The sequence below is a fragment of the Apodemus sylvaticus genome, chromosome 20 (genome assembly GCF_947179515.1).
Source record: "Apodemus sylvaticus chromosome 20, mApoSyl1.1, whole genome shotgun sequence".
Classification (NCBI taxonomy): domain Eukaryota; kingdom Metazoa; phylum Chordata; class Mammalia; order Rodentia; family Muridae; genus Apodemus; species Apodemus sylvaticus.
Window position 1 is genome coordinate 27,294,055 of NC_067491.1, and position 22,129 is coordinate 27,316,183.

The 22,129-nt window shown below is 37.8% G+C and overlaps 1 protein-coding gene across 1 annotated transcript in view; it reads left to right on the forward strand.

Moving 5' to 3' along the window:
* The first annotated feature begins 353 nt into the window (after positions 1-353).
* The window catches only part of Acss3 (acyl-CoA synthetase short chain family member 3), a 209,998-nt gene continuing 188,222 nt past the window's right edge, over positions 354-22,129 (forward strand). Inside the window, exon 1 of the mRNA XM_052165757.1 lies at positions 354-715. Coding sequence (XP_052021717.1) covers positions 420-715 — 296 coding nt within the window. The 5' untranslated portion in view covers positions 354-419. The remainder of the gene's footprint in view (positions 716-22,129) is intronic.

Genomic DNA, 22,129 nt, shown 5'->3' on the forward strand with positions numbered 1-22,129 from the left:
GAAGTTACATGCTTTTGCTTTAGGACAGAGATACACACTTTATTTTAAATAAGTCATTAGGCCCTTTGGCCTTGTTCTAGGCGTCCTTGTGCGTATCTAAGTCCAGTGAATATGAATACTCTGGCAAATGACAAGTGACTGTCATGTGCTAGAAATGCGTGCAAGAGTTGAATTTAGGGGTGATGCAATTCAGCCGCTTTAGGCTCCTGCCCCTTTCCCCAGGCCTCCGTTCCAGCCTGTTGCTTTCTTCCTGGCTCCAGGTCGGTTTTTATTGCGGACTTCAGTTTGACTTCCAAACTTCAGGGCTAAGGGCTCACCTCCTGATTAGCCCCGCCTCCTGCAGGCTCCCAGACGCGGGCAGTGTCACAGCTGTTGGGACAGCAAACTGCTCGGCCTGCAGCTAGGGACAGAGAGAAAGTATGAAGCCATCCTGGTTGCAATGTCGCAAAGTAACAGGCGCCGGGACGCTTGGGGCACCTCTGTCAGGATCTCCTTCAATAAGAGGAGCCGGTGTGGCCCGAAGGGCTTTAGTGACCGGGTTCGGGGGCAGGGGCTGCAGGGCTCTGACCACCGGCAGTGGTGGCGAGTACAAGACCCACTTTGCCGCCTCTGTGGCAGACCCAGAGAGATTCTGGGGTAAAGCTGCTGAGCAGATCAGTTGGTACAAGCCCTGGACCAAAACGCTAGAGAGCAGATACCCGCCTTCCACTAGTTGGTGAGTGATGTCTTAGTATATCTCCTCACTTCTTATATGCCAAGGCTGGGCATTCTGGGACCAAGAATCTAAAACTTTAGGCTTCTAAAGTTTTAAGAAGAAAAGAAAATCAAAACGTAGGATGCTTTCAGCCATTTCTATTATTTGTTGGTTTCATTCTCATTGCTGTCCTACATTCTGCTTTTGAAGTTCTTGGTTATCTAGGGTGATCCCAGTTTCACACAGAGATTTACTTGCAGAGGCCCTGCTTGGCAGTGGGGATGTTGTGTGACCAAAACAAAGGCTTACAGAAACAAAGGCTGGCCGCGCTTGGACTCTGCTGACTGGAAGAGGAGATATTGTGTAAACAAATACAGAGTATGCAATAGACTAGGGAATTATGGACTTGCCTGCTGTGGGGAGGGGGAAGGGCTGAAGCGAAAGGTAACGGAGCAAGCTCTGGAAGGATTAGACCCCATCCTTTCAAAGCTGAAGTGATTTTTTTTTTGAAGTGATCTTATTATCAAAGTTCTAGGAGGGTAGAAGACAGCCTGAAGTAACTGACAGTGTAGTTGTGTTAGCTGGAGAAGTGGGAGAATGGAGTTGTGGTAAAAAGAAGATTGTAAACAGTGTGCCAGATAGCCCGGAGTACCATAGGCTGTGCATAGGAAACCCAAGGATAACCCAGGGGCTGAGAGAGAACAGGTGGTGATCTTAGGAGTTTTGGTAGAAAGAAAGCTTTCATCTTGACATTTCAATTATGAATACTTTCAAACATTGTTTATATATATATATATATATATATATATTATAAGGAGTGGATACTGTTAGGCTACTGAGAGTTAGAAGCACTGGTTTTGGAAAACTAAGTCGGATTTCTAGGTGCCTAGCTCTTTAACGATATGATTGTTCCCATTTGCTGGTTATTAGGAAATGATATTATCTGTAAAATTTCAAAAAGAGTTTCTTAGCAGATAAGGGCACTCCATTGCTCAAGATACCCTTTGACGTTTGGTGGATGGCTTCCTTCTCAGAGCAGAGACTATAGTGAAACTGAGAGGGGTCTCTGCGGCCTATCATCAGGCCTTGGTCCCTAATGGTTTTGTTTGTGCGGATGTTTCCATGGTGATTCTTTCAAATGTGAATACATTCACCTCCTCCACAAATCAATTTATTTTTTTAGTAGTACTTGATCCATTCACCTTTGTGTGCTGACAGGGACCCAGACAGGAAGTTTAGAGTAATGGGTGAATAGCAGTGTTTACTCTCTGGAACACATTGCCTGGTTTATGTTCTCCCTCTCTTAGTTACTGGTCTCACAGTTAAGTGACTTAATCTCCATGTTTTTTCTTCCCCCCCCCCTCAAAATCAAGTCATTAATTTGAAGATTAGCTGATTAGCGAAATAAGGCTGAGTGACCCTGTGGGTTAGCCTGTAATTGTTATTAGAGGAAAAGCTAACTTTTTATTTCATCATGGTAGGAACAGGAAGTTTTTTTAGTGTCCTTCATATTGCCTCAGAGATTATCACCCGAGGTTGTTCTCAAAGCTCAGTGTTTTGTATATCAGAGAACGAATTACTGTTCTCTGATAGTCTTATGTGGCCACCTTTACCACAAAACTGATATGCACTGATTTCAGGGAAGAGCTCACTGGGGGCTAGTGAGACAGCTCAGTTGGTAAAGGCTCTTGATGCCAATATTGATGGCTTAAGTTCAGTCCTAGGGATTGATTCTCATGGTAGAAGAGGAGAATAGACTTTCAAAAGTTTTTGTGTGTGTGTGTGTGTGTGTGTGTGTGTGTAGAGGGTGGAGGAAGGGATATTTGTATCCATGCCATAGTGTATACACACACACACACACACACACACACACACACACACACACACAGAGAGAGAGAGAGAGAGAGAGAGAGAGAGACACTAAATAAATGAAGCTAACACAATTTTACAAAGAGGTCAAGGGGTCACCAGGTAACTGAAAACTGAAGATAGCGAAATAAGTCTTGGGCAATGGCAGTGATGGAAGAGAGGCTGAAGTGAGTCCACAGGCCCAGTGTGGGACAGCGAAGGCCCAAGAAACAGCAAAGAAAGTAAAAAATGAATATGTGAGGCAGAAGGTGACTTGGGATTCAGGAGCTCCTTCCAAAGAACTGTTTTGCTTCTTTAAACTCTAACTTTTAGTTGAAATTTTCTAAAAGTTGTACAAGTAACATACTGCTTTTTAACAAGAACTTTTGGAAAAAGGTCCTTGTATGTAAATCATTTCAACACAGGGTAGATCACTAGCATTTGCTAATGTTGCACCTGAATTATTCATCTTTGTACTGTTAGGGTTGAGCTCTCTTACCTCTTCCATGGCATCCTAGAAGATCAAAATAACTAATACAATTTTTCAGCCTCATTAAGTTCAGAGGTTTGATCCAGCCTTGCTGAAATTATTTGGTTGTCATAGCTGAGCCGAGGCAGTGGGTGGAGATGGGACAGCAATGTTCCATTTCACTCAGTGGATGGCTTCCTTTTGAGTTACTGCTATTATACCATGTTGTTATGTAATTTGTGGGTGCATTCCTATTTGATTAGTGATTACCAATAAGGTCAAAAACAAAGAAAGGCGAATGTTCTCCGACCTCCTATATATCTCTGCTTCTAGGGTAGAAAACTAGCATATAATTTGAAAGATGATAGTGAAATAGCAGCATTCTTAGGCAAGAGGAATTTGGTTGCTTTATTTGAATAGTAAATGAGAGTAACCAGGAGTTGATGTGAGGTAACTTCAACTACATTTTCAAGCAGAACAGAGAGGTTGCTATAGGGAGCCACAGGTTCCCAGTTGTGGCTGACATCCTTTGGCTCAGTCTCTGATTTCTGTGGATTCACCTCAAGCCAGGTGTATTCTCTTTCAGTAAAAGCCATCTCATCATTTTGCTAATCATGAGACTTTTCCCATAACGTGCTGGCCCATCAAAGAGCGTAACACACATGGTGCAAAGTCTTCCAATATCTTACACGCACAGGCATACAAACATGGAATATAAGTTTTTGTGATGCCATGTATGTTCATCTTGCAACATAAGAACCTCGCTGAAACTCATCTCTAACTCTATACTCTGAGATTTCTGAACAGGGAAGGCCAACATTAAACTGGTGGTTCATACTTGAAAAACAAACAAACAAACAAACAAACAAAACAAAACTAAACTAACAAACCAAACAAAGCAAAAACAGCTCTCCCCATAGAATGGTCATGTCTTCTTGATACTTTGCTTTCTGGGCAGTAATGTCTTTATTTGAGAGATGATCATTGTAGCAATGTAATCACAAGGGGTCCAACTGGAAATTCTACTAATATCTTTAATCTTGGAACACAATAGATGGTGTTCTGGGTCCTTCTTCTTTGAGGAATATACATTCTTTAGCCTACCCTGAAATTGAAATGCCACTGTCCCTTTCTGCAGTATTAGGCAATTTAGTTTTTTATTTTATACTGTAGTTTGCTTTCTGGGTTATCAATTGATTCTTTTCTATAAACGCATCACAAATCAATTTTATCTCAGCCTTTATTTAAACAACGTTCAGTGTTAAGATTCTCAGTGTCTGGGAGGGGGAACAGATGCAATGTCTCAGTGGGTCAGTGGGTACCTGACACCAAATTTGGGAAACTGAGTTCAATCCCTTGAATCCATATCTTGGGAGGACAGAATCAATTCTGCAAAGTTGTCTTCTGGTTTCTACAGGTACACACCTTGGAGTGTTCCACACTTGATAAATAAGTAAGCAAATAAATAAATAAAATTCTCAGATACTGAATCAGAATCAAATGTGTATCGTTATAAACTGAAAAGCATTATAAACTAAAAAAAAGTATATAAACTAAATACGTATTATTATAAACTGAAAGAGACTAAATTAGATTACTAGAAAATTACTTAATTGAGATTGATATTCCCCTAGTGGAAATAGTGTGGCTTGAAGAACTGCAAGGTGTTCATTTCCTGCTTGGTTTTAGTGTACAATACTTTAATCCTGCTAAGTTTTAAGTTGGCTCTGAAGACTTTAGGGATACCAATCTCTTACTCACTATGTCTTCCCTATAGAGAAAATGACGGAGGAGGTAATAAAAGGATTCAAGATGATGCATGAAGGACATCATACAAAACTATAATGGGGAGGGCTGGGTGTGACTACCATGCAGAGAGCAAAGAAGATATTTTTATGTGCTAATGTATACCAAGAGGGATTTAAAGAAAAAAAATGCTAGCCTTGGAATTCTAGATCTTTATGCAGAACTCTGAAAGTTAGCTGGACAGTTTTGTGTGTCAAACAGTACAGTAAATCCCTGGGGATAAGAAGGTCTTAAGGCCCTTGGAAGATAGTTAACAGTGCATCACTGCTTTTAGATTTTTTCCTGAGTTAGTGGAACTTACTTATTGAAGGCATGATGGCTTCAGAAAGTCTGCAGTAACAGCAAGCACAGACATTCACAGCTTCATAAGCTCTGCGTCATAATCATGGTGAAGTCTGCATATAACTGAGACTGGCTGAGGTGATGGTTGATATATTTGTTTTTGTGTGTGTTTATTAATTTATCCTTTAGCAATATTGTATAAGCACATTATGCCCTCTGATTATAAACCCCCCTCTGATGTCTCTTACTTTACTCTTACCCTACTATATCAATTTCCATTTCTTCCCACCAATTCACTATCCCACTTTCATAGTTTCAGTTTTGTTTTACAAACTTTGCTTTGTAACCCACTGCATTTAACCAAGGCACGCATATGAAGCTATCTACCGGAGCATAAGTTACTCCAGAGGCTACCTCTATGGAGATAACCATTTCTTCTCTGCCTTCCTATAACCATCATGCCATGACTTCACAGGTGGGACAGAGTCCCATGAACCAGTCCCTCCAAGTCTATGATGGAATGTTTGGTTGCTGCCTCAGTCTTGTACAGACACTAGGCACACAAACAGGGCAGTATTGACTTTGAGAGTGGGGTAGCCCATGCCCCACTCATAAGACAGCATTCCCATACACTCTTCCCTATCCTTGGGCTCTTACTGTTCTTCCCTTAAGGTCCTGGAGCCTTGAAGGTGCTGCTGCTGGTGGAAGTGGTGCTGATGGTGGCAGCGTTGTAAGTCTTTCAAATTGCGATTATCATTTAAACATTTGGCTATTTTATCTGAAATTAAACACTTTGCAAAGAGCTCTGTGTCTGGGTTTCTCTTATAAACAACCCTAGACCCCTAAGAAATAAAGAGAGGGAGAGGGATCAGGGGGAGGAGAACGTGCAGGGGAGGGGAAGAGGGAGAGGAAGGGAGAGAGAGAGAGAGAGAGAGAGAGAGAGAGAGAGAGAGAGAGAGAGAGAGAGAGAGAGTCCTACATGATAACATTTTCTAGCCCCCATGATTACTGCTGCCCCCTCTATGGCCTCATGCTCTGCCTGTTCTACTCATTAGCTTTGACCATGGTAAGCACATTTATTTACACTGTTTTCTAAAGAAGATCTAGGGTAGTGTTATGCATAAGGCTCAAGGGATAAAATCATTCTAGGACATGGTTGACTTATGTTTTGATAGTTCTTGTGTAGATGTAGAGTGCAGACCTTGGAACTATCAGAGGAGGCTTACCCTGAAGTGGTGGACCCAGTGAAGCCAGGAGGAATGAAAACAGGAGGTTCGGAAGTGAACGAGTTATCATCACAAGGGAAAACAAGTCAAGCATCGAAGTTTAAGAATTGATTGGGGAATGAAAGATCATTGTCTGAAAACTATGCAATAGCTTAATCTGGAATTTTAGATTTGAGTAAAAGTTTAAAAGAGGTGATAATTTTAACCACTGAAGGAGGTACTGGGAGAAAGGGGATCAAGGTGCAGGGAGGGAGGGACTGAGCCATTGATGGGAGGAGAACAGGAAGGGAGGGCAGAGGGAAGGGCAACATGTAAGGATTAAACTTTGTGAAGAAGTACCAGAAATAAAAATGGCTGTCATGGGAATGGATTAAACTTGTTCAAGAAAGTGTTAAAAGACAGAGAAGTGTCATTTAATTTTATGATGAATAAAGAAGGGATGATTAAAAAAAAACATGGAAAGTTTATAGTGGTCAAGTACTCTAGACCTGTTTTAAGACTATCTGATTGGAAGATATTTAATTCTTACTCAGAAACACTTGGTGATGTTAAATCAGGTGATACCCATGGAAAGAGGCATGCCAAGGGTAGTGACCTATTGGCAGGCAGAATAATTCTCTGCATTTATTTGACAGTGGCAGGGCTGAGAGAGAGAAAAACAGTTCATAGAAGTTCCTGTGCTAAAGGAAAGGTAGTTTCTTCACTAGCTATCTTTTTTCTTCTCCCCCCTTTCCGGGCAATGTGGGTTTCAAGGTTGAGTGAAGAAACCAGGAAGGAAAGGAATTTTGTTTATTTGGAAACCCATTGCTTCAGAACTCATTGATCTTGCAAGCTGGACATTTTGTGCTTTGTTTTTTTTGTACTTTTAGGTGCTGGAAGTTCTTGGAAGAAACAGGATAGCAAAATCTAGAAGAAGAGATTCAGAGCTACTTAGCTGATCTTTAGGGTTTTTTTTTTTTCCTGTAATGATTCTAATGAGCTAGATAGCTAAACATTCCATTATGATCCTGACAGAAGATAAGGAAGTAGGTTTTTTTTTTTAAAGGAAAATATTTTTTTTAAATGTATGCCCCCTAAGCCATGAACTATACAAGATGGGTTTGCATGTCTCTCCATTGTTGTATTCCTGGGTGCTACAGAGTTAGGAATGTTCATTTGTTGTGCACATAGGAGGGGTGTAAGCTGATCTTCCCAAGAGGGAAGGGGAGGGCAGAGATGGTTAGTAATAATAACTGCAGTGGTCCTGGATCAGAGCCCAGAATCTTCATCTACAAATACCTAGGCAACTGTTTCAGAAGCCGGGTGCCAAATCTTGAATCATTTCAAGGATAATTTGGACAGAGAAATTGTCGTGAATTAAAAGAGAATAAAGAGACCTGAACTTCTTACAATAGGTATCCCAGAATTGGATATTGTTTGTTTTAATTGACTCTTTTTTTTTTAAGACAGTTAAAGAATGTGAACGGATTTGAGGATTTTTGTAGTTGTCATATGTTGGGGTGAGTTTCCTCACTTTGATGGTTATATCCTCTCCAGGGGAATGCCCTTGTTTGTACTGATTAGGAGATAATTTATTCTGGAGTCATTGGGCATTGTGCCAGAAAGTTTTTGGGAAGCAAGCTCTCTTGTGCTTGCAACTTTTCTGTGAATTTGAGTTTATTGCAAAGCAAAAAGAAAATAATATGTTACTAGACAGTGATTTGTTCTCTCTAATGAACTTTGGCTGTTTGCCAAAACAATTCTGACTACCATTAAAGTCTTGGGGACATTCAGTCATCTATTGTTATGTCTTAAATGTAAGATTATATAAAATGTTGCTCCTATTTTTATTTCCCTTTCCCGTTATATATCTTTATCATGTGCACTATTTTCTGAATTATATACAGATTGCAGACTGACTAAACTTCACTTGGTGTGTGTATGTCTGTGTGTGTGTGTATGTGTGTGTGTTAGGAAAACTTGACATTTATTTTCAACATTATTCAAGAAAATAATATATTCAGATGTTGTCAAAATTATCTTTAACTCTAATTTGAAAATGAGAGTTTTATCTGAGGGTGAGACATGTGTTCCTCTTGACCAGCTTTAAATTAAGCAGTTCTATTCATAACATTGTGCCCTGTACAGGTGTACTTAAATTTTAAAATGAATGGTCTTTAGAAATATAAATATATTTTAAGAAGGCCCATGGTCACCATGAAAAATCACCTGTTAGAAATAATGCCCTTCAAAATAACCTCATCAAGAAAGACCAATTTTTAAAGATGGGCCTTATTTTGTATTCTGAAGGTCAGGAGCTTGGCGCTGTGCAGTATCTAATTTTCTCAGTCTGTCACACTCCTGAACCTCCAGGACAGAACCAGGCGAACTACAGGAATGCTGCAATTACATAAGCAGGGATAGATCGCCTAGCAAATAGTGCAATCAATGAACAATGGAAATTCAATCAACCGTGACCGATCAACTCCCAGGTGTTCCCAGGAGAAAATCTGAACTCTTAGTCCCTCCTGCAAGGGACCTTACTGTTCCTTTGTTCCAGCCCTGTGTTGTCAATTGAGAGGGAGAGAGAGAGAGAGAGAGAGAGAGAGAGAGAGAGAGAGAGAGAGAGAGAGAGAGAGAGAGAGAGAACAGAGACAGACAGAGACAGACAGAGAGACAGAGGAGAGGGAGAGAGACAGAGGGAGAGAGATATGCAGTGTTTAGAGTTACTTGCTTCATTTTTTTTTTTAAACTCACTTTCATGAACAATTAGGAGCCATTTAATAGAAGAGATCATTGCTTTCCCCTGTCATGAGTCAGTGCAGGAGAATGTGTGGGAGGCCAGTGGATCTTTACAATAAATATACTTAAGCGCTAAACTCTGTAAATTATAGTGGTGAGAAGAGCATACAAGTGTAGAACTCAAATCCTTTATCTAAACCAAAGTACAAGAGCTTCTTATCCCAAGATTACCAATTATATTTGCCTTTTCTAGCATTGCTGCTGAATGAGGTAAGTTGTGGTGGATAAAAAGGAGTTACTAATTTAATAACAATATTTTGTGCCTCCTGCAAGGGACCTTACTTTTCCTTTGCTCCAGCCCTGTGTTGTCAATTGAGAGGAAAAGAGAGAGACAGAGACAGACAGACACACACACACACACACACACACACACACACACAGAGAAAGACAGAGACAGAGACAGAGACACAGAGAGAGACAGAGAGAGAGACAGAGAGAGACAGAGATAATAACTTTTTAAAAAGACAACTAAAGTACAAAAACTCTGTGTGAAAAAAATCCAATTGAACAAAAAGAAAAAAATATAAACAAACACACAAATAAAACCAGCCAAAACCATAAGGGCTTTCTAATACTATGCTGGAGAGGGGTAGGATATAGGCAAGTAGTCAGGCTTTACTGACTTAAATTAGCAAAGGAACGCACTGGATACAAAGCCAGCTAATAGAAATACCTTCTATTGAGGTTTGGTTATTAGGATAATAACACTTCTCAAATATAATATGTTAAGATATATCTTAAGTATATGTTTCAGTGAGGTAAAATTTGTATATATATATATATATACGTATATATATATATATAATTTCTAATATTTAAGAGGAATATTGAGAAGAGAAAAATAAAAGATCCTCGGTCTCTCTTGTCGATGTATGTGGACACTTGTAAAAGTTAACTAAGATGGAATGATAACACTTTTCATTGTTAAGGGAACATAAAATCTGTATTATTGATCATTTGCTAAATAACATTGTGCCAGTGAATGCATAGACACTGAGGACTAGTGAACATTTTATCTAATGCTACCTTATATCTTCTCTATCTTCTCTCTCCTTTAATTCTCAATTGAGAGCTAAACTAAATTTTCTGACACTCTCCATTTAATCAAAATCAGATGAAGGTAGGTAATCACATCAATGGGGAGTTCTCAGATACCCTAATTTTGGAGGCTAGCACAAAATAAAAGTAAGGGTTATTCAGTGGTTTAGAATTTGTGGTCTAGAATCCTGGATCTATTCTCTCAACATTATCTTGTCCCAAATAATTATGACATTGGAAAATTGTAAATCTCATCTGTGATATACCTCAACATTTGGTGTCTTCCTCTCTCATATGTGTTCTACCTTAGACTCTACAGAGTGGAGGTTGGATATCTCCGGACAAGTGTGATTGTGTGATAAGCTTTGGAAAATGTAGTAAGTGGAGTAAGACTTGTCGCTTGAGTGTGAAGCATGTCATTGCTACAACTTTAAGCCTTGTAGCCAACCACACATGCAGGACTCAATAAGTGTAGATTGCCTAACAGCACTGAATAGAATGCAGTGCATTGGGGAATCTACTCAGAACCACAAGGTGGTAGTGTGAATGGCAGACAAATAGTTGTATAAGCTACTGAGATTCTGAAAATTTTATTATGATACAAATCATCTCATTATAGTTGGTTAAGAGGTTGGTTAATAGGAAATGATTTATAAGATGGTCATGAAGTGTTTTAATGAACACAGATAGTGTTATGACATTAGAACAGCCAATCTTTGTTGTAGCCACATAGGCGCAAGGCACAATGCTGAGTGCTTTAACCTGTTTTATATTATTATAACCATATGATGTAAAAACAGCCTTTTGCCTTTTATTAGGTGTGGAAATGGAGGTACAGTCATTGTCAGGGGTCTGACATTGTCCAAAACTCCTAAGTAAATGACAAACCTAGATTTGAATCTAGCCTATTTTTGTTCTAAATACACTGTATTGTTTCTATAACAATTTTTAATTAACTTTAGTATTTCTTTCTTCTTGTATCTGTTCTCTTACAAAACATATAATACTAATTTATTTATGTATATAAAGACAATTTGTATAGGAAAAGTAATAAAAAATCTGGATTTGTATCTCAGAAATATTTGATAAATATCATACTAGCTATGTAACAATATTTACACTCTGATAAAACAAACTATTTTACTGTGCCCAACATACCTAATAGTGGGGAGGGAGGTTTAAGTCAGCTGACAATATTGTTTTCTGAGCAGGAGAAAGCACTATTAATCTTCATCCTAAAAGTTCCCCACTACTTTCTGGCTTAAGGAAAACCTTTAATGACCACATTATTCAGCATGTGCAGTATGTTTTAATGCTATGCTTTCTTAGAAGATGGTGAAAAATAGCTTAATTAATTCATCTAAGTATGAATATTTGACATTTTTTTCTTGTAAGCACTCATTAAAATGTTAGGACTTGTAGTATGCTTGTAGTTATGAAAGTTGTTGGTTTGGTTTACCTTCGAATACATTTATATGTAGCCCTTCTTGCCATCCCCTGTAACTCTTTGCTCTGATCCATGCTCTCTTCTGCATATACAAGAGGGAAGACTCAAGCCAGACAGACTGTGATTAGGGACATACTTAGTAGAGTACAGAGATATATTTCTCAGGAGTCTTACAATCATTTCTTTTAGCTTCAAAAACATCTATCCATCATCTATCTACTATCTATCTATCTATCTATCTATCTATCTATCTATCTATCTATCTATCTATCATCTGCCTATCATATCTATCTACAATCTATTATCTATGTATCTATGTATCTATATATCTATGTATGTATGTATGTATCTATCTATCTATGTATGTATCTATCTATCTATCATCTGCCTGTCTATCATATCTATCTACAATCTATTATATATCTATCATCAATCTATCTATCTATCTATCTATCTATCTATCTATCTATCTATCTATCATCATAATCTGCCTATCATATATATCTACAATATACTATCTGTCTATCTATCTCTCAATCTGTCTATGTATGTATGTATGTATGTATGTATGTATCTATCCATCATCTTCCTATCTACCTATCTACCTATCTACAATCAATCAATCAACATCTATCTGTCTATCTATCATTTATCTATCTATCTATCATTTATCTTCTATTTGTCTGTCTATCTATATCTATCTACCTAACTAATCATATCTATCTACCATCTACCTATCACCTATCTATCTGTTTATCATCTATCTATCTATCTCTCTATCTATCTATCCCTATCTCTCTTTCTCTCTATCATCTATTTCTGTCCATCTCTACCTATCATCCATATATCTCCATCTTTCTATTTATCTATCTATATCTCATCTATCTCTCAGAACTAGTTGTAGCCTCTATCACTTTTCTTTTATTCAATCAAAATTTTGGTGGTTTTGGGGAGATGAAATATCTAAAAAAGGTAAGATGATTTATTTCAATATGTTAAAGATGAGCCAAAATGAGAAGTAGGTTGCTGGAGTCCATTATTTATTGAAAGGGAAATGCATATACAATTATTCTCTATTTTGTGAATGAGTCACGCCTTTCTTCTGTACTGATGTGTTATCTCTCAATCATGACAATCATCACACCATAATTACAACAACAAACAATAGCAAAAGTAGCAATTATTGAGCTCCTGTTTTGATCAGGCTCCTTGCTAAGCTTGTCCCTTTGTTTTCTTAGAGCTGACTCACATGCTGTCTTCATTTCATTTCCTTCTAGTGTGACTAATGATTTTTAAACTAACATCTTCAGTGGTTATTTCCTAAAAAAGAAAAAGACACCAATCTTGTTATCATTTGTGCTAATTAGACAAAATAAAAGCTTATATGCATCTTTATTTAATTGTAGACATTGGCTCTATATATGCTCCTGTCATTTGGCACTCTTCTCATACCAATAATTTAAAAGTTCAATGCCAGGTAGATTCTCTCTCTCTCTCTCTCTCTCTCTCTCTCTCTCTCTCTTCTCTCTCTTCTCTCTCTCTTCTCTCTCTCTTCTCTCTCTCTTTCTCTCTCTCACACACACAAACAAAAACACACACACACTTTAGTTGATAAGATTTTGATGTCTTATATGCATATTTACCTTCAGATACCTGAGCTCCAATACAAATAGTGCTAATAGTATTTGAAGCTTTCATTCAACCAGAATTTCAAATAGCCTAGATTTACTCTCTAAAGGCATCTTAGGATGACAGCTCTCCATGGGTTTAAGCTTTATCCTGTGTCAATTGGCTTACTTTTACTTATTACCTAGCTGAGTTCTAAGGTAGAGGGTATTTTTACAATCAACAGATATTTATGTTCATCAAGACCAGAATGTACCTAAGGCAGTCTCTCTTGTTTGTGTTACAGAGAATAAGAAATAAATATGCAGTTAAGAAGGCAGGCTGGAGCTTAGTCGGTCTCTGTGGGTTATGGCCCTCTGGGGGTTGTATATCAGCTATCCTGCACATCAGATATTTACATTATGATTCAAAGCAGGAACAGAATTACAGTTATGGAACAGCAACAAAATAATTTTGTGGTTGAAGGTCACAATGACAAGAGAATTAATATATTAAAGGGTCACAGCATTAGGGAGGTTGAGAACCACTACTGTAGTATAATACAGTACAAGAATTTAAGAGTTTATTTCACAATGTCCTTTGCCTTACAGAAACTTTGTAATTTTATGAGGTCCCATTTGTCAATTCTTGATCTTAGAGCATAAGCTATTGGTGTTTTGTCCAGGAACTTTTCCCCTGTGCCCATGTCCTCAAGAGTTTTCCCCAGTTTCTTTTCTATTAGTTTCAGTGTGTCTGGTTTTACGTGGAGGTCCTTGATCCACTTGGAGCCAGCCCTACATCAGACAGAGGACTAATATCCAATATATACAAAGAACTCAAGAAATTAGACCCCAGAGAGCCAAATAACCCTATTAAAAATGGGGTACAGACCTAAACAAAGAATTTTCACCTGAAGAAATTCAGATGGCTGAGAAGCACCTTAAGAAATGCTCAACATCATTAGTCATTAGGGAAATGCAAATCAAAACAACCCTGAGATTTCACCTCACACCAGTCAGAATGGCTAAGGTTAAAAACTCAGGAGACAGCAGGTGTTGGCGAGGATGTGAAGGAGGAATACTCCTCCACTGCTGGTGGGATTGCAAGATAGTACAACCACTATAGAAATCAGTCTGGTGTTTCCTCAGAAAGCTAGACATTCCGGAGGACCCTGCTCTACCTCTCCTGGGCATATACCCAGAGGATTCCCCAGCATGCAATAATGACACATGCTCCACTATGCTCATAGCAGCCTTATTTATAATAGCCAGAAACTGGAAAGAACCCAGATGTCCCTCAATGGAGGAATGGATACAGAAAATGTGCTATATTTACACAATGGAATACTACTCTGCAATTAAAAACAATGAATTCATGAAATTTGTAGGCAAATGGTTGGAACTGGAAAATATCATCCTAAGTGAGTTAACCCAATCACAAAATAATACACATGCAATGCAATCACTGATAAGTGGATATTAATTAGCCCAGAAGCTCTGAATAATCAAGAGACAATTAGCATATCAAATGACTCCCATGAAGAAGTAAGGAGAGGGCCTTGATCCTGGAAAGTCTTGATCCAGCATTGTAGGGGAGTACCAGGACAGAGAAAAAGGAGGGAGGTGATTGGAGAATGGGTGGAGAGAAGAGGGCTTATGGGACATATGGGGAGGGGGTAACTGGGAAAGGGGAAAGCATTTGGAATGTAAACAAAGAATTTAGAAAAAAAGTGTTTAGAGCTTTGTTGACTTTATTTTATTAGATCACAATAATGTAGAAAAATCCTGAATGATTTAAAATTTTCTAATGGCTCACATACTTAATCTTAGCACTACAGAGGTTGAGGCAGGAGGATATCCACAAGTTTAAGACCACCCTGTGTTATAGTGTGAGGCACTGTCATAAAAACAAAAGATCACAAAAGAAAAATAATTAAAAATATTAGTTTTATATTTTTTGGAACAGGTTTGAAATTACTGTATATTGTGAATTTTCTTATAGTTAGAGAAACAAACCTTAATAACATATATAAAAACTTGATTTTAAAACAACCAAAATTTTTAATTTTGTATTTTTCAATTATTCATTCTACCATCTCCATATGACTATGGTAAACATTTCATTATCTTTAAAATATGTCTACTATGTTATAAGTCTATAATTATAGGTTAGATTTCAAAAATGTAATTATAGACTTATTAGGTATAACGTGATAAGTCTTTATCTGAGTTTTCTTTGTTTATAAAATGCTTAGTTTAAAATTTATAATTAATGAAAATAATAAGGAATATTATGTTTTCTTATTAAATACTTAATTATTTCAAAGGGTCTTATTTTCTGTTATAATGAAATTCTTTAATAAAATTCTCTTCAACTAGTGGTTCTCAGCCTTCCTAATTCTCTGACTCTTCTTCATGCTGTGGCACCAAGCATAAAATTATTTTCCTTGCCAGTTCATAACTGTAATTTTGCTACTTTTATTAATCTTAATGTAATTATCTGTGTGTCTTTATGTTCTTTAGCCAACCCACATGTAAGAATTATTCACTACCAAAGGCGTAATGACCCACAGGATAAGAACTTCTATCTTACATAAAAGTTGAATTTCCAATGACTTTATATATTTATGTGTGTGCTTTGAGTGTTGTTGTATGTGTTGTTTTGAATGTGTATTAAAGTGCTATAGAATCCAAAGCATACATTATAATATCAACAATATGTCCTATAATTGTTTAATTTTTCATTACCAGACAATGTTAAAAAAAATAATTCAGGCCATTTGCTTAACTGGCTGGTGTTCTTAGCCTATAGACAGCAGATCTAGGCTGCAAACACATACTTGTTAGACTGTAAGGTGCATCAGCTCACTTTGTGTCATACTTGACCTGGGCAATCCTACTTTATTTAATTTTAATTTATTATAAATAAATGTCATGACTTTAAAAACAAGTCAAGTGCACATATATCTGTATACACACATTTGTATTTATATTTGTGTAATACTTATGGGCTTCACATATTCATGAAAGTATTTTTCTTGGCTCTGAAATGTACTTATCCCTTAATTCATTTCCTTCTTCATGTTGACTCTTCCTTTCTTAAGTTAGTCATTCATCAAATATTTATCAAGCACTTTTATGAGCCAGGTATTATCCCAGGTACTGGATTAAAGTCCAAACAAAGTATAAATGTGAAAAACAATCTGATATATTAGAGAAAAAGTATTTTGTTTATAACAAGGCAGCTAAACAGTTATTTAATAAGGCAAGGATATTATAGGTGATAGGTACTATCTAGTTATTAACTTGTGAAATTAAAGGTAATAAAGTCCATTTTGTTTTATAACCAGCTCTTGTCTGAATTGCTCTGACTGTTGAAGTGTGAATAGTATAAACGGATTCTATTCTGGTGGACAGTGGCTATTTCCCATCTAATGGGCCCTTCAGTAGATAAAAGAATCAAGTCATTTTCAGAGTCTCTCCTTTTTAGGTAGAGGTGATAAGAAGTGGGAGGGTGAGAAAAGATAGGTAGAAAAAAAAAACAAAGGGAAATAATGCCCTTGATTAGCACAAGCTGGATAATGAATGACCTCATGGAGAATTCAGTGGGATGCACTGTATTCAAGCTTCAAATTATTGACCTGCTAATGGGAAGAATTTCCTTTATGAGTGTGGCCTGTGGAAGGTTAGCAAAGATGCAGCAAAGAGTCCTCTGTTAGTCTCATATGGATTCAGGATGAAACTAGGAAAAAAGGGGGCAGGATACATTCTTTTTCTATTTGGCTTAGTAATTTAAATTATATCCAATAATTAATCCAGTTATCTTTGTTACTGTATATGTTATGACTCTGTCTATGTGGAAGGTCATTTTTTTGAGAGGTGGAGGTTGAATGGAAATATCATGGGATTTAATTAAAAGAGGAGAGGTTTTATAAATATAATCTCTTAGGTTTGACTTAATTTATATTGACATTGCTTTACTCAGAAAAAAATCCTGGCTAAAGTTTATATTCCTGCCTTTTATTCAACCATAACTTTAATATTATTTTAGAATTTAAGATGACAATCATAAGAAGTATGAAAATGGTGAAGACTACTGTTTCAATACAATTTTATACTGTCTTTATTTTCCTTTGCAGTATATATTTTGAAGTAGCTGTAGACTCACAAAAAATATTAAAAAATGTACAGATGGGATGATTGTACAACTACTCAACTTTCTTCACTGATAACTTTTTTTATTGATATATTTTTTTATTTACATTTCAAATGATTTCCCCTTTTCTGGGTCCCCACTCCCCGCAAGTCCCATAAGCCCTCTTCCCTCCCCCTGTTCCTCCATCTACCCCTTCCTGCTTCCCTGTTCTGGAATTCCCCTATACTCTTGCACTGAGTCTTTCCAGAACCAGGGGCCACTCCTCCATTCTTTTTGGACATCATTTAATATGTGGATTATGTCTTGGGTATTCAAAGTTTCTAGGCTAATATCCACTTATCAGTGAGTGCATACCATGATTGATCTTTTGAGACTGGGTTACCTCACTTAGTATGATGTTCTCCAGCTCCATCCATTTGTCTAAGAATTTCATGAATTCATTTTTTCTAACGGCTGAATAGTACTCCATTGTGTAAATATACCACATTTTTTGTATCCATTCCTCCGTTGAAGGACACCTGGGTTCTTTCCAGCTTCTGGCTACTACAAATAGGGCTGCTACGAACATAGTGGAGCATGTGTCCTTATTGCATGCTGAAGAATCCTCTGGATATATGCCCAGGAGTGGTATAACCGAGTCCTCAGGAAGTGTCATGCCCAGTTTTCTGAGGAACCGCCAGACTGATTTCCAAAGTGGTTGCACCATCTTGCAATCCCACCAGCAGTGAAGGAATGTTCCTCTTTCTCCACATCCTCGCCAACACCTGCTGTCTCCTGAGTTTTTGACCTTAGCCATTCTGACTGGTGTGAGGTGAAATCTCAGGGTTGTTTTGATTTGCATTTCCCTAATGATTAATGATGTTGAACATTTCTTAAGGTGTTTCTTAGCTCTCTGAAGTTCTTCATGTGAAAATTCTTTGTTTAGCTCTGTACCCAATTTTTTAATGGGGTTATTTGGTTCTCTGGGTTCTACCTTCTTGAGTTCTTTGTATATATTAGATATTAGCCCTCTGTTGGATTTAGGGTAGGTGAAGATACTTTCCCAATCTGTTGGTTGACGTTTTGTCCTTTTGACAGTGTCCTTTGCCTTACAGAAACTTTGTAGTTTTATGAGGTCCCATTTGTCAATTCTTGATCTTAGAGCTTAAGCTATTGGTGTTCTGTTCACCTTTTCCCCTGTGCCCATGTCCTCAAGGGTCTTCCCCAGTTTCTTTTCTATTAGTTTCAGTGTGTCAGGTTTTATGTGGAGGTCCTTGATCCATTTGGAGTTGAGCTTAGTACAAGGAGCTAAGAATGGATCAATTCACATTCTTCTGCATGCTGACCTCCAATTTAACCAGCACCATTTGTTGAAAAGACTATCTTGTTTCCACTGGATGCTTTCAGCTCCTTTGTGGAAGATCAAGTGACCATAGGTGTGTGGGTTCATTTCTGGGTCTTCAATCCTATTCCATTGATCTGCATGCCTGACATTGTATCAATACCATGCAGTTTTTATCACTATTGCTCTGTAGTAAAGTTTAAAGTCTGGGATCCTGAATCCCCCTGAAGTTCTTTTACTGTTGAGGATAGTTTTAGCTATCCTAGGTTTTTTGTTATTCCATATGAATTTGAGAATTGCTCTTCCTAGCTCTATGAAGAACTGGGTTGGGATTTTTATGGGGATAGCATTGAATTTGTAGATTGCCTTTGGCAAGATGGCCATTTTAACTCTATTAATCCTGCCAATCCACAAGCATCGAAGATTTTTCCATTTTCTGAGATCTTCTTCAATTTCCTTCTTCAGAGATCTGAAGTTCTTGCCATATAGGTCTTTCACTTGTTTGGTTAGAGTCACCCCAAGATATTTTATGCTGTTTGTAGCTATTGTGAAGGGAGTAATTTCCCTAATTTCTTTCTCAGTCTGCTTATCCTTTGAATATATAAAGGCTAGTGATTTACTTGTGTTGATTTTGTAGCCAGCCACTTTGCTGAAGTTGTTTATCAGCTGTAGGAGTTCTCTGGTAGACTTTTTAGGGTCACTTAAGTATACTATCATATCATCTGCAAATAGTGATAGTTTGAATTCTTCCTTTCCAATTTGTATCCCTTTGACCTCATTATGTTGTCACATTGCTCTAGCTAGGACTTCAAGAACTATATTGAAAACATATGGAGAGAGGGGGCAGCCTTGTCTAGTCCCTGATTTTAGTGGGATTAGTTTAGTGCTTCAAGTTTCTCTCCATTTAGTTTGATGTTGGCTACCGGTTTGCTGTATATTGCTTTTACTATGTTTAGAAATGGGCCTTTAAAATGCTCAACTTCATTAGTCATTAGGGAAATGCAAATCAAAACAACCCTGAGATTTCATCTTACACCAGTCAGAATGGCTAAGATTAAAAATTCAGGAGACAGCAGGTGTTGGAGAGGGTGTGGAGAAAGAGGAACACTTCTCCACTGCTGGTGGGATTGCAAGATAGTACAACCACTCTGGAAAGCAATCTGGCGGTTCCTCCGAAAACTGGGCACCTCACTTCCAGAAGATCCTGCTATACCACTCCTGGGCATATACCCAGAGGATTCCCCACCATGTAATAAGGATACATGCTCTACTATGTTCATAGCAGCCCTATTTATAATTGCCAGATGCTGGAAAGAACCCAGGTATCCCTCAACAGAAGAGTGGATGCAAAAAATGTGGTATATCTACACAATGGAGTACTATTCAGCCATTAGAAACAATGAATTCATGAAATTCTTAGGCAAATGGATGGAGCTAGAGAACATCATACTAAGTGAGGTAACCCACACTCAAAAGGTGAATCATGGTATGCACTCACTAATAAGTGGATATTAACCTAGAAAACTGGAATACCCAAAACATAATCCACACATCAAATGAGATACAAGAAGAAAGGAGGAGTGGCCCCTGGTTCTGGAAAGACTCAGTGAAGCAGTATTCGACAAAACCAGAACGGGGAATTGGGAAGGGGTGGGTGGGAGGACAGGGGAAGAGAAGGGGGCTTACGGGACTTTCGGGGAGTGGGGGGCTAGAAAAGGGGAAATCATTTGAAATGTAAATAAATTATATCGAATAAAAAAAATTAAAAAAAAAAAGAAAAAGAAATGGGCCTTTAATTCCTGTCCTTTCCAAGACTTTTAGCATGAAAGGATGCTGAATTTTGTCAAATGCTTTTTCAGCATCTAATGAAATGATCATGTTGTTTCTTTTTCTTTGAGTTTGTTTATGTAGTGGATAGCATTTATGTATTTCCTTATATTGAACCATCCCTGCATTCCTGGGATGAAGCCTACTTGATCATGGTGGATGATCGTTTTGATGTGTTCTTGGATACGGTGGGCAAGAATTTTATTTAGTATTTTTGCATCGATATTCATAAGGGAAATTGGCCTGAAATCCTCTTTCTTAGTTGGATCTTTGTGTGGTTTTGGTATCAGTGTAATAGTGGCTTTGAAGAAGGGGTTGGGTAGTGTTCCTTCTGTTTCTATTTGTTGGAAAAGTTTGAAGAGTATTGGTGTTTTTCTCTTACTGCCCTAAGTATTCTTTCTATCTTTAGTACATTTGGGGTTTTGATTATTATGTGACGGGAGGTATTTCTGTTTTGGTCCAGTCTGTTTGGAGTTCTGTAGGCTTCTTGTATATTCATGGGCATCTCTCTCTTTAGGTTAGGGAAGTTTTCTTCCATAATTTTGTTGAAGATATTTGCTGTCCCTTTACGTTGTAAATCTTCACTCTCATCAATGCCTATAATCCTTAGATTTGGCTTTCTCATTGTGTCTGGATTTCCTGGATGTTTTGGGTTACAAGCTTTTTGCATTTTGCATTTTCTTTAACTGTTGAGTCCATGGTTTCTATGGTATCTTCGGCATCTGAGATTCTTTCTTCTCTCTCTTGTATTCTGTTGTTGATATTTGCGTCTATGGACACTGATTTCTTCCCAAGGTTTTCTATCTCCAACGTTGTCTCCCTTTGTGCTTTCTTAGTTGTTTCTACTTCTGTTTTTAGATTCTGGAAGTTTTTGCTCAGTTCTGTCATTTGCTTGTTTGTGTTTTCCTCTAATTCTTTAAGAGATTTTTGTGTTTCCTCTTTCATGACTTCTGCCTATTGGTCAAAGTTCTCCTGTATTTCTTTAAGTAATTTTTGTGTTTCCTCCTTATTGGCTTTTGTATTCTCCTGAATTTCTTTCAGTGATTTTTGTGTTTCCCTTGTAAGGGCTTCTAATTTTTGATCCATTTTCTCCTGAATTTCTTTAAGTATGTCCTTCATGTGTTCCTATACCAGCATCATGACCAGTGATTTTAAATCCTAATCTTGTTTTTCTGGTGTGTTGGGGTTTCCAGGACTTGCTATTGTTGGAGAATTGGGTTCAGATGCTGCCATAATGCCTTGGTTTCTGTTAGTAACGTTCCTATGTTTGCCTTTAGCCATCTAGTTCTCCCAGGTGTTAGATGGTCTTATTGTCACTGGCTGGTGCTTCAACCTACTGTGGATCTTTAAGATTATCTTTGCAACACTGGATGACTGGGTTTCCTCCGGCACAGATTACTGATATGCTGCCTTCCTCTTTTGTGCCTTTGGAGCCCTTCTCAGTCTTGCCTCAAGCAGTGTTATACTTAGGTTGTCAAGGTCAATCAGGTGTTCTCTGTCTGCTCTATTATGGAGCGAAGATGGTGTGGTGGGGGACACTCTCTCTGTTGATTCTCACATAGGACACAGGTCCTGCGCAGGACTGGCTTGCAGATGAACCACCTATGTGCTCAGTTCCTGAGTGCAGGCA